General features: G+C 40.0%; 1 protein-coding gene across 6 annotated transcripts in view; it reads left to right on the forward strand.

Moving 5' to 3' along the window:
* The window catches only part of LOC108565639 (homeobox protein prospero), a 42,813-nt gene extending 30,238 nt beyond the window's left edge, over window positions 1-12,575 (forward strand). For 2 of the 6 annotated variants that reach the window (XM_017925198.1, XM_017925196.1), the window contains exons 3-7: window positions 3,138-5,454; window positions 5,549-5,773; window positions 6,317-6,519; window positions 10,833-10,992; window positions 11,280-12,575. In XM_017925198.1, the coding sequence (XP_017780687.1) occupies window positions 3,229-5,454; window positions 5,549-5,773; window positions 6,317-6,519; window positions 10,833-10,992; window positions 11,280-11,459 (2,994 nt within the window). In that variant the 5' untranslated portion in view covers window positions 3,138-3,228 and the 3' untranslated portion in view covers window positions 11,460-12,575. The remainder of the gene's footprint in view (window positions 1-3,137; window positions 5,455-5,548; window positions 5,774-6,316; window positions 6,520-10,832; window positions 10,993-11,279) is intronic. The other 4 variants (XM_017925202.1, XM_017925199.1, XM_017925201.1 and 1 more) reach the window with 4 other exon arrangements.
* The last annotated feature ends 1,348 nt before the right edge of the window (window positions 12,576-13,923 follow it).

A 13,923-nucleotide genomic window follows, 5' to 3' on the forward strand; every position in this document is an offset into this window, starting at 1 on the left:
AAAAAAAAAAAAAAAGAATATATATGCAAAACAAAACAGCAGCGAAACGAAAAAAAAACAGTAGAGATGCGGATGAGAACAAACGAAATGTCGAATTTGTTCATGCACTGCCTTCTTGATAATCGCAAATTAATGTACAACAATTAAAAATTAACACAAAGATAAAACAGGGATAAAAAACGAAACGCAAATATGAAACGAGATACAGAAAGATCGTTACCAAAATCATGTCTGCAAACTCGACCGACGTCAATCAATCATTCGCTGTTCAATCGTTGTTGATTTTCCTATATTGCTTGATTTTTTTTTTGTTATTTCATCTGAGTGACAGGTCATCTCTATTATTCTGTATGGTTTTTGATTGTTTTTGGTGCTACGAATAACAATGATCTTCGTTTGTTACATCCAATTGCAATTCATTTGAGACAATTTTACTACATGCAAAATCTGTAATCAATTCTTAAATATTAGTAATATTTAAGTAAAGGAAATTTGTATAATTCTGAAACATTGGAAAAAACTAATTATAAAAGTTGTATGAGTATTGAGATTGAAATAAGCAAGTATTTGAGTGGAAAATATGCTAGTAAAAGTGTGAGAAAAGGAAATATGTAAAGTTATGTTCTGGGGCGAAGCGTGGTAATTTACTGTCCGGTCCGTCCGTTGCGGAAAGAAAACAATGAAAAATAATTGTTATCTAACGTGCGTCGCGGCAAGCAGGTGACTTATGGAATTATATGGGAGAGCCAGGGCCCGGCCATATGGCGTGCACGTATGGAAGTATGTTTATTGTGCCTTTTTCGCTTCCTACTAGTCCATATTGTTCAGGTAGACTAGACCAGAAAAAGGGAACACTAAACTATATGCGTATGAGTGTATATGTATAAGCGCCGAGGAAGGAAAGATGATGATGATGATGTGAGTGTGAGTGCGCGGGGCGGCCGCTTCCGGTCTGCGGACATCGGAAATTTAGATCGCGACCAACGAGCGCTTCCGGTCCGTCATGCGAGCCGAGCACGCAAATATAATCTAACCTGGTACAATACTATAGCAAAGAGGAAAGGAACAAAAAAATACGTGCAACAGACTATACAGAAGGAGACGGAAACGGTGCCATATCGGGGGTGCCATACCGGTTCGCACTTAATGAATAAGAATTACGACAGAAGGGATAGTTAATAAGCGTACTAATTGTATCCGCCAATGCTTCACGCATTTGTTTCTCACACGCGAAATTATCATGTTAGACTATTTCCATCTAAGATCCCATAACACCTTCAACATCTGTCATTAGAAACAATGAAATAATTTGATGATCACATACACGTTTATGTATCTTGAAACTTATATAATTCAATTATATAATAAAATTACTATATTAAATAAAATATAATAATTAATTGAAACAATTTAAATCAAATTATTATAATTTATTTTGATGTAAACAAATATGTTGATATTATGCAATAAATATAAAGATTAATAATTAAAATGAATAAGTTTATGAAAAATGCATATTTTCTTTTAAATTGCTGCTATACTAATGGGAATCTTGTGATCTATATTTTTCCATCAATAACCGGAATAGTTTACAGCCCGAGAGCGTCAAAGGACACAAAGAGCGCAATAAATGAAGAAACCGCAAACCGAACAATAAATCCTTTGCTGACAAATTTACCTTTTAAAATAGTAAATATTATAAACAGATTAAATGGATTATGATTGTCTTCATCTCACAAAAACAGACTACGTAAAAATTCTTTCCTTATTTTGAATATTGATTCGATAAACTTTTTCTAGTTATTAATCTTCTAGTTAGTAAAATGTAAGTTTTATTAAGAAAATTGAATGTGAATTTATACAAGATTTGTAGTTTCTTGAAAATATATAAAATAATTGAATAAATTAAAATTCTCTCAAAGTTAACATTTTGTAAGATTTAGGTAAATGTTCTCACGCTGTTTCCGAAAGAATCCCCCATGCATTTTTTTTTTATTTTCTCTTTGCTCTCGGACTTTGGGTTTGAATGGAAAACGTCTTTGTGTGTTTGGGAAGAAGCGTTTCTTTACGTTCCCTAAGGTACATACCCTAAGACGCGCACCTTTTACCTGCCCTTTTCTTCCGGTATTAGTTTTAGATCGAATTCTCACATTTTACAATTTACGTTGTAGGTTTAAATAATTTATTGGCAATAATATATTTTGAATTGAAATGATTTTAAGACACGGTTAAAGCGATTAATATGAATATCCTTCTCGAACGCAATTCCGTTGAACGTTGCATTAATTGCGTCTCTATGATAGTGAGAGCGAAGTAATATAAACCTTTTGTAGGCTGAAATAGCCTGATAAGAGTCTAATTTCGTTTGATAAGACAAACAACAAATTTCAGCGACAGATGGTTATTTATGGGTGAGAATTACTCGGCCGAGTACTTGAATGTGCCATATGGCCCTAAAGACAGATAATGATTATATGGGGCCGATTACGGACAGAAATATATCTATCTCCGTGCGTCGTATGCATATGGAAAAACAGGACGATTCCACGAACGATCCTTGATATTATTAGAGGAACTGAACGAAAAGTTTCAGTTTCAATGCGGACCGACTTTTGCTGCTCTCCTAAGTAATTTAATTAATTTCCTGGACACAGAAAGAACTTTCTTTTTCTAAGTCTGATTGAAAAGAAGTGTTTGTTTCCTTTTGCAATTAAGTTTTTAAACTGTTTAAAGAGAAGTTTGTGTGTTGCATTCTAGATATTTGTATGTATTTGTAGTGCAAATAATGAATGCGTGTATGTATGTATGTATGTATGTATGTATGTATGTATGATAGGAGAGATCGCGTCGAGCAGGAGGCGAGGAGGACTCGTGCGGGGATCAACAGTTGTTCCCTCTGCATCGACCGCAGGTGTTCTTCGAGCGTGCTCGCTTCGTTCCTCCGTCTCGGTCCTTCTCCTTGCCTCGCCATCTGCCGTTCTCTCTTTCTCACCCCATCTACCTAAACAATAAAAGTAGTAGTAGTAATATAGTAGTAGTAGTGCAATAGAAATGGATGTATGCGTGTGCTAGAGAAGGATAAATGAGTCAACTCAAGTGTGGTTCCCTCATGCTTCAAATTTGGGGTTCGTTTGCAGGTATTGACATGGGCGACTATTCTTAAGTGGGGACGCAGCAGCACAGCAACTTCTGGAGGGGGAACAGAACAGACCAATAACGCTTTAACTTATGATGTCATCGGAGGAGGAGACAGAGTTCGGTTTGTACACAGATAAACTCCTGAAGAAAACCAAAAGAACTAGACAGCGCGTGGACGCCGGCGAACCGCGTAACAGTTACTCCTCGATCCCGAACTTCAGTTCGAGACCGACCTTCCTCGGCAACGGCAACAACCTGTACGGCGCAATTTTTACCCAACAGCAACAGTTCGGTCTGTTTGGACCGGGGTTTGCGCCCGCGAAGATGCTTAACGAATTACTCGGACGCCAGAAGCCTGAAAACGGCGGTGGCGGAGGTGGCGTAGGTGCCGGAGGCGGCGAAAGTGACGAAGTTAACAAGTTTGATTCAGTGATCCGCTGCGACAGCAGCCCACCTTCCGGTGATCAACTAGCACATCACATGCTGCGCGACATCCTGCAGGGCAGGAAACACGAGTTCTTGGCCCTTGAGCACGATCTCCGCAACGGGCAGGACCACATCAGCAACAACAATAATAACAACGAGCCCAAAGCAGAGTCGGACCGTAGTGACGTCGTGGATGCAGCGATGAAGGACTGCCTTGCGGAAGCTGGTGAACGACAGCAAGCAGAACTCATGGAGGAGGCACTTAACGGTATGGAGACGGAATCGTTACCCTCGCCTAAGGTGGAACCTTCGAGTCCAGCAAAACCTGAAGATGCGAAAAAAGCACGCGTTGAAAACATAGTCTCGGGTATGCGCTCGAGTCCAGCACCACCGCAGGTGAATGGCTGCAAGAAGAGGAAACTTTACCAACCACAACAGCACGACAGCACAGCCGATAGGTACATCGATGATGAAGAGGAAGAAGAACCGATCAGGCAGAAGAGGGTTGAAAAGAACGCGCTCAAATCGCAGCTGAGGACAATGCAGGAGCAGTTGGCGGAGATGCAACAGAAGTATGTACAATTGTGCACGCGGATGGATCAGGGATCCGAAGAAAGCCAGGAGGTGGAGGAAATGCCCAGTGATAGTGAACAGAGCAAGCGGTCACCACCGCCATCACCGGTGCCGACGGTGGCAACGACGCCCACTGCGTCAGCCGCAACACCAGCTACTTCCATGGTCAATCATCAACAAACCCCGACGCTGGCACAGCAGGTGAGCAAACTGAAGATTAGCCCTCCGGGCCGATCGTTCCATAACGGCCTCCACCACCCGCATCCGCACCACAACCACCATCCACATCATCTCCACCCGGAGAACCACCCGCACAACTCGATCAGCAACGCCGCCGCCGCAATGTACCTGGGCGTGAGCCACAAGCTGATGATGGAACAGGAGGCGAGGATGGCCAAGGAGGCGGCTGCCGCATCGTTAGCCGAGTCCGCCCAGATGCAGCACTCACAGATGCCACCGGGCATGGGCTGTCCGAAACCTTCAGAGCACATCTCCGAAAGACTGTCGATGATGCGCAACATGAGCACCCCCACTGGCACAGACCTGGAGGGTTTGGCGGACGTCTTAAAAACGGAGATTACCGCCTCCCTTTCGAACCTGATCGATTCCATTGTGACTCGCTTCCTGCACCAGAGGAGATGCAAGAATCATGATGCGGCTGCATCCGCAGAACAGCTCAACAAGGACCTGCTTATGGCCTCGCAGATGCTGGATAGGAAATCACCGAGGACCAAGGTGGCGGAGAGGCCGCAGGCGCCGCCGCCACCCCCATCCATCGTTGCAGCAGCGAACAATCAAATGGTAAATGGGAATGGCCCTTGCCATCCTATGATGCCGGCGCATCATATGAATAACATACAAAAACCAACAGATCTCCATATCAGGCCCCCAATGTTTCAGCCCCCGAAACCACCGGGTATTAGCCAAGCCGCCCTATACGCGATGAACCATCCGTTCTGCGTTTCCAAACAGGAGAACCCCGAGCAGAACGAAGCTCTCAGTCTGGTTGTGGCACCCAAGAAGAAGAGGCACAAGGTCACCGATACAAGGATAACACCGCGTACCGTCAGTCGCATCCTAGGTCAGGACGTTGGAGGCGGAGGCGCCGTCTCCATGGGAATGTCACCCGCCTCCATGGAAGCCAACACGTGCCCATCGCCACGCCCGCCACCGTACCACCAGCCACCTCCGATGCTGCCGGTCTCTCTGCCCACTTCGGTCGCCATCCCCAATCCGGGACTGCACGAATCTCAGGTCTTTTCACCATACAGTCCCTTCTTCCACGGACCGAGCCATGGACATCACATGGCAATGCAGGTAATTATCACTCTCATAATCATTAATTTGAAACCATCATTAACGTCATCGAAACTGCATCTAATTACATTTAAAATTCGATTCATTTTTGTAGGCATCATCTTCGCCGCCCCGCATGCACAAAATAGAGAGGGATTCGCCGCCCATCCATCATCCGCCTACGTTGCTTCATCCGGCTCTTCTCGCCGCCGCCCAACACGGAGGCTCCCCCGACTACGGACACATCCGTGGCCCAAACGGACCCAATGGCATGGACAACGGTGACCGAAACTCAGACTGCAACTCCGGAGACATCTCGTACGACGGAATGCAACCTACAATATCCTTTTTTATACAACATATATGATTACACACATACATGCTTCGCCACTAAACTTACTCAACCGATACATAAAACACGTATTTTCGCGAATATCGTATTGCAAGTTGTAAGACTTCTTAGTCTCTCCTTAGAATCGGAGGGGTTGGATCTGATAGGCCGAGGTTAAGTTAAGAGAAACCCCATCGCTGAATCTTTAATCGGCTTTACGGACCGCCGGGGGCAAATCAATTAAATTACTGGCCGTCGACCATACTTTCTCATTACGCTCTCTCTAAGATGCATTCTATTCTATTTTATTTTATTATTATTACACAAGTAGATTGAGTCGCGGACGTCGATGCCTATCATTACACTTTGAACACGACATCATACGTATATACATCATCATATACACATCATACATAGAAAACCAACTTCTAAACTGGGTGGGTTTGGAAAATCTTCTGAATAATTGAACCCGTGCGAAAGTGGCCATCTGCCACCCACGGCCTTCTTTATTTTTCTTCTTGATGTACTTTTTCTTTATTATTACATTAGTACGTTCATTTCCAACTGTATTCGAAACATTTTCCCTTAACTCCCGTGAACTCGTCAACTCTGACTCCGATGCACCTCAGGAAGGCCAAGCTGATGTTCTTCTGGGTGCGATATCCGAGCTCGGCCGTCCTCAAGATGTACTTCCCGGACATCAAATTCAACAAGAACAACACAGCTCAACTGGTCAAATGGTTCTCAAACTTCAGGTAAGCAACAAATATTTTTCAATTTTCTCTTTACATATTCTTAAGTTTTTATTCTATAAAAATCTACTATAGTCGTATTGATTTTCCGAAACCAATATTGAATTACTGAATTATCATATTTATTTAATAAACAAACAAAAAAAAATCGAAAATGAAAACACAGGATTAATGTATGATATATAAATGAAGCAAAGCCTGGCATGTAGCTTGGACTCGTGTGTACGTGTGCAGTATGTGCGGGTTTTTTTCCCGTATTTGTACCTGGGAATAGTTTAGTTTGCAAAATGCTCTTTTTGCCCCAAGCCCACATATGATGCTAACAAAGCTTTCCTGTTTCATTTGCTGTATGTTACTTGCTTTTAAATGAAAACTGCCGGAAAAGTCTTTTTATTGCCCGCTGCGTGCAACGCGGGGAGCGACCGTCAGGCGGCACCGCATCATCCCCCCAACCACCCCTTTCTCTCTCTCTTTCTCTCTTTGCTGTTCCCTCCATGAAAAAGTGCGTATGCTCAGCTAACGAACGAATGAATCAAGTCATTTCTCGTTCTTTACAAACACAATAATAAAATTGACGCCGATGTTTAAACAGATGCATCACTAAAAATAATAACAATATCTAAATACATATAAGAGAGAGAACAAGATTAGATAAACGGTCGCCCCCGCGAATATAGTAAAAACTGAAAATGTTAACGACGAAGGGGAACAAATCGATATGCGTATCTATGCAGTTCGAGTTGATATCAAATGAGGCAATAAATGAATAATTAAAATTACACACGTCGCCGACCTGGCCATAATAAGAAAATAATTAAATCCTTCCCGCGTTTACTCCGCATCCAGCCTGCTTATTTTTCTATGCATATATAGTTTTCAATGCCCGCACACATAATATGTCCGCACATAAATCCAGTTTTTAGCCACCTAATGACTAATTTAGTTAAGGGAGAGAGAGACAGAGCGAGGAAGAAAGAAGAAATGGTGATGGTTTGAGAGAGAGAGAGAGAGAGAGAAAGGGAAAAACGCTAATGAGATAAAGCGCGGGACCCTCAAGGTGGAGAAGGAAGGCAGAACGCGAAGCAAGCCACACTAATTAGTCTCAAGACCTTAATTAAGTTATTTTTAATTGAGCAGCGCACGACAAAAATCCCCGACCGGGACGTGGGAGGAGGTGGATTTCTCTCTATACACCCTCGCCTGCAGTTTCCTCGTTCCCCGTCAAGGGAGTAGAGAGTGAGAGAAAAAAGTCTTAAATAACAATCGAAACGCATTAATTATGTAACCATTAATTAGTGTTTTCTTTAAACTCGACTTAATTACGTCGCGGAACACACGCGAACGCATGCCCTCACGTTTAATGCAAATAATTTAACGTAGTTCTTTGTAATTAAGTTGCTTCCAACTCTAACCAATAGAAGCTTTGATGGTGCTCACTAGCGAGAGATAGCCGCATAAAAAGTGTGCTCATATCCAAATTCAACTTAACGTAATGATAGTAAAGCACGATTTCGTGTATCAAATTTTTGAGATAAATTGAGCGTGTGCAATACTCGGAGATGATCTGGATCATCCCCTTTGGTTGCAACAAAGCATCCAGCAGAGATAAAAAAAATAGAAAATAAAATAGAAAACTAGTATGTGAAAAACGATCGTGGAAACATTAAAGGGGGAAGCGCATAAGTGTGTGCGCGCTTTTGTCAAACACATGCTGATGTTTGAACAATACCGGGCCGCCTCTCGCTCGCTGCCTCCTGTCGCAAGGGCAGATGTTCCAACCCAATTTTATCCACCAGAAAGTTAGCACAACAACAGAATTGAACCGAAATAAAGAGCGTGTGCGTCTGCGGGAAAGAGGGAGACAGCGACAGTCGAGAGAAGGTGAATGAGAAACCCCCGGAATAAAGAAGAAAATAAAGAGAGGGACTCGAAAACCGTTACAAACCAATAACGCACCCCAATTTACGAACGCTCAATGAAAATTCGAACAAAAAAAAATATATATACGTTATTAGATTGCCATTCACTGAAAACTGAAAAAAATTGTATGTGGAGTTTCGGATTACCACAAAATCTAACAGTTAACCTGAAGCTATCACTTTTACTATTATAATAATTTAAAATTTATTTAATAAACTTATTACAAATCAGTCTCAATTAATATAATCGTAATAATAATAATCGATTTTTAAAATTTTTGTTATATAAAATAAACTATAATGTTCTTGTCCAATTGGAGTACTTCCGCGTTGTACGTTGTATTATTATCATTTTCGTGGATGGTTTATTTATTTACGAATTATTCAAGAGCATGGAAAACGCGATCAGTTCATGGTCGAATGGCCTCGCCTGGGCAAAAATACTCATCTCCACATTGTTAATTTTCCCTATTTCAACGAATCGATTGATCGCACTACTGATCTATTCTCAAAAAAAAAAAACAACGCTCCAAATCTCGAACTAACAGTGCTGATATCTGAGCAAGAAGCCCTGTTATCACGAATCTCGTAGGTTGAGTACACTACGAGTTCATCCGGTCAGGCTTACACAATCGCAAGCTACACATTTTTCCTGTTCTAACAATCTTAACTTGTTTTGTATTTTTTTTTACTGTGTATGCATATGTGTACGAAATGCGAAAGTCAACGTTTTCTCAGACCCTGTTGACTCTGTGCGAGGAACCCATAATTTTCGGGCATTGTGAGAATCAGAAGCCAAGAAATTCCCAGGGAGATTTCAATGCAAATCTCGAAAGGGGAGAAAGAGTGAGGTTCATTCGGAAAGACGACGGTTAGGCACAATGTAAATCATTTCTTGGGGTCGCGAACGCGCGCGAAAAACAGAGAAGAAAACCGTTGGTGCGGTTGGTTTCTTGGAAGGGTCGACACCAAATCGAGGAAGGGCGACTCAAGACACGTGCGGTGCTCTATGCGTCTTTGATTACTTTAAGACGTTGGGCTGCCCTTGGGGGAGATCTCATAACAATGAATGGTGACAGATGGTCGTGGTGCCTTACCTGGGAACGACCTCAGTTACACCTTTCCTTTATGTTTACCGTCTTCGGGTGCATTCCCAGAAGGCTAGAGTCGACTTCTTGAATCTAGGCGGATTCGGCTCGCGTCGACCTTCCAAGATTTATATCTTGTTACGTTACACCTGGAAGTTGCAACGGTTATAACAACATTCATGTATGATTACCCTCGATCAAAGCATCGACCTTAGAAAAAAAAACTTGATTTATTTGCTTGCAAGAATACTGTCTTAAAGATAGTATACATTTATCTTAAATATAACGTACATATCATTTGGAACAGTAAAGTTATTGCAGTGAAATTGTAAAATATAAACGTTTTGAAATTGGAGGTGTAGCGGGTGTTAATTTGCGGACTATAATCCGGGGTTGTAAAATTAATTGTTATTATTGTATGAATGCAACAGTTGATAAGTAAATAATTTACCAGTTCTAATACAGTATTAATTATGTATGGCCAATTGGCCTATAATTGGTATTTGGATACTATGACATGACACCGCACTGTTTAGTCAATATTGGATGGATAGGCATTTAGCTATTGAAAATTGCAAACACCGATTTGCCCTCTCGGATGCCGCCACCGTCCACCGCCCCCCAATCCTCGTCCCTCTCCCTCCCACCCTCGCTCGCACAATGCATTATATGACAATTAAATAATAATTACGCAACCACCGATTCGATTCGGTTCACCCACCAAAACCAAAGAAAAATCTTCCAACGATCATCGGTATAATTTCAAATCTTTTAGCTGTTTTCGTATACGCGCAAATCATGATAAGAGCGAATAGGTGAAGCGGGACCGACTCTCACCCACCTACACTTCCACGTCCTCCTCCTCATCGTCCTCCGTTCAGGGGAATTTTTTAAGTGTGAATAATAACTGAATGATTCAACGAGCTAAAGTTGACACGAATATATGGCGATACGTGTACGATCGCGTTGTGTAATTGCCACTCTGTCTATCGATGTAGACGCAATTATATGCATTGCAACTGAAATGTTAACAACGTCAAGAGAAGGAGCGAAACGAACGCGAGTGAGAAGCCCCCTTTTGCTTGCTGGATGGTGGCTGTGCAACACTTAAACAGTTGTTCTTTTTTCCGCGACTGAAAATGGGAAAATTTAAAGAGTGAAAAATACAAATTGCGGAACTCGCACACATACAGGCGCGAGAGGTTAATTAAAATGTCGCCAAACAAACACAAAGAAATCACCGTTCTTTTATTGTTGTTTTTTGTTGATGTTTACTAATGTGCGTGGTTTTATGTTATTTCCATTACAGGGAGTTCTACTACATTCAGATGGAGAAGTACGCCAGGCAAGCCGTCTCCGAGGGCGTAAAGAACGCCGACGACCTCCATGTCGGAGGCGACTCCGAACTTTACCGTGTCCTCAATCTTCACTACAACAGAAATAATCACATCGAGGTATGGGGCCCACAGGTTCGTGGTCTTTTCTCATACAAGAAAAAAACACAAACCAAATACATTTATTTTTAATCACAACATTTTTAATCATTAGTACACATAGAACAATCTTGCGATAAGTTGTTACAAGCTTTAAAATATCGAATATGTTAACACAATCAATTTAAGCTTGTATAAATTTGATCCGAGCACTAACACCAATCTGAAAACACTTATTGAAATATATAATATCATAAGATCGTCAATCGCCTAAAACAAGTAACCTGCACGTGTCTGTTTTTCTTTCTTTGTCTCTGGAATAGGTTCCTTCCAATTTCCGTTTCGTCGTTGAGCAGACGCTGCGTGAGTTTTTCAAGGCGATCCAGGAAGGCCGGGATTCCGAGCAGTCGTGGAAGAAGTCGATCTACAAGATCATCTCCAGGCTGGACGATCCAGTGCCTGAATACTTCAAATCGCCAAACTTCCTCGAGCAGCTTGAGTGACCAGTTACCAAGCACGGTAACTACCTGCCCAACGGTAACGACATCACCATCTGGTAGCTAACCTAAACCCAGCTTGGGCAACAAACAAAACTAAACTAAACACAAAAACAAAACATGATGAGAGTAAACAACAGCGACTTCAATCAACAGCGGCGTTCGACGAACACAAAAGCAACAAACGCCAATCATTAGAGTGAACAATAAATTTGTAAAAAGGGTGGGAAATTTGGAAATTTTAAAGAAACTTACGGCGAAAACCGTCGGCCGCGACCAGAGTTTGCCGCCGCCGGTTTTTCCATATATTAAATTATATATTTAAAGATGATGAAGTTAAGAAGACGCTAAAGAATTACAAATGCAACCAAAAAATAACTAATAATAATAATTTAAAAACCAACAACCAACGAATCGGTGACACGCAATCTGCGCGTTCAGTTTTCAAATTATAATATATATATAAATATTATATTATTATTAACAAGAAATGTATATTATCTAAAAGTATGCAACTTTCCTAATTACAAAAGAAGGAACAACCATCGGCTCGCCGACGTTTGTCCCTTTTTTCCGGCTAAAAACAAATTGACAATTATTATATTGGAGATGGAGTATATTTAATATATTAATATTAAACAAATCTAATTCGCCCTCTTAATATGGAGAAGTTCGTGCAAAAAAAAAAACAAATTAGAATTATATTATAAAAAAAAAAGAAGAAAATATATTGATGGTGGAGAGAAAAAAAAATAGAACGAACAGTGGAAATGTTATATACGAAAAAAGAATCAACAAATTGATTTTACCTGATCTTAAAATAATGATGTCTAATAACTATAATAACAGAGGATTATTATTATATATATATACAAATATATATGAACAATAACCGGATTTAGAATCGCTATATAAGTTATAAATTTGAAACAGACGCATATAGGTAAAACTAACAGAGCAAGTTAATAATCTGCACTTCAGTTTCAGTTAAATTCGAAAATCGAAGACGCCTAAGTTAATTGATGCGACGTGTGTTTCGTTTCTTACGTTGTTTTCAGTTTTGAAGACTTTTTTTTCCGTTACATTCCTCCGATGATGTAAACTGTAAAACTTTCTGTATATAGTAGAGATTACTTTTTATTTTATTTTTTAACTGTAAATAGTTCTTATACATACTTCTATATATATAAATATTATATATTATTAATTTAATCGTATTTAAACTAATCTAAAAAAAAAAACAATTTGGGGGAAAATCCCCTAAGATTATTATTATTTTATTTTTTTCAATTGATTTTGCTGAACCAAAGTTAAATAATTGTTCTCTTGCTAGTCCTTCGATAATTTTCTTTTTTGAATTATTATTAGTGAAGATTTTACATTAGATGCGCGTAAAGACGGACGGAGGCAGATGAAGCCGCTCTTTGCCCGGGAAATTTCAACCTTTAGAAATTTATTTATATTACGACTAGGACTAATTAATTAGTTAATAAGTGCGACAAAATTGAATCAAAAATTGTTTACTCGAAGTTTCCCGGGACGGAGAAGACGCTGAGATGATTTGTCCGTCTTTTCGCCCCATCAAGCTGCACGTTATATCAAATATAACGTGATCTATTATTATTTATTTTATTTTAATTTAATTTTTATTTTTACGTGTATATTAAGTCGGCATGTCTCATAGAATAAATTTAACAAAAAAAAAATGATTTTTTTCCTTATTATTATTATATTAATGTGTAGTTAGGCTAGTTGCTATTGTATTTATTTTGTTGTTTTATTTTTAGTTTTATGTTTTTGTTTCGATGTGGCATGCCCATTTAATATATCCATCGCGTTTTTATTATTTCTCTTTTGTTCACCAGCACTTTTTATTTTATATTTTAGTTACTATGATTAATTTTATTTTGTTTATTTTTAATTTTGCAAATTTAGCGAAAAGGAATATAGAACACTGTGTGTGAGGCAACTAGTCAAAAAAAAAGAGGAATATGAATGAAATAAATAAATGAACAAGTTTAATTCTTAATTACATCTTTGTTTTGCTTGTATTACGTTTATGTTTTTTGCTGAGTGCATTTTGCAGTTTACATTGAGCGACGAAGGGTGATGTTTTGTTCGTTTTCTATGGATTTAGTTCGGTTGTGCGCTTTGGCAAGGTTCTCGAGGTTATTCCGAATCCCATTGATTATACGTAGCTTAAAAAACGTTAAGCTATATGAAAATTGTGATTTTCCTGTTCCTAAAAGACGAAGAGAAAACGAGATTTTTATAGTGTACCGGCGATCGTCCGATTTTTCGACGCTCGCCGATTAAGATGAAGGATGGGGAGAAGATGAAATTATTGATGGTTCGGGCGCGTGCATTTGTATATCGTGGAAACTGCCGAAATTATAAGACTGCCGTTCGTTTATCGCATTTAATTTCGACTATTTTTGTTCGACCGTTACGTGTTTTCGTTGCTTTATCA

This window comes from Nicrophorus vespilloides, unplaced genomic scaffold, assembly GCF_001412225.1.
Source record: "Nicrophorus vespilloides isolate i.1.1-1 unplaced genomic scaffold, Nicve_v1.0, whole genome shotgun sequence".
Classification (NCBI taxonomy): domain Eukaryota; kingdom Metazoa; phylum Arthropoda; class Insecta; order Coleoptera; family Silphidae; genus Nicrophorus; species Nicrophorus vespilloides.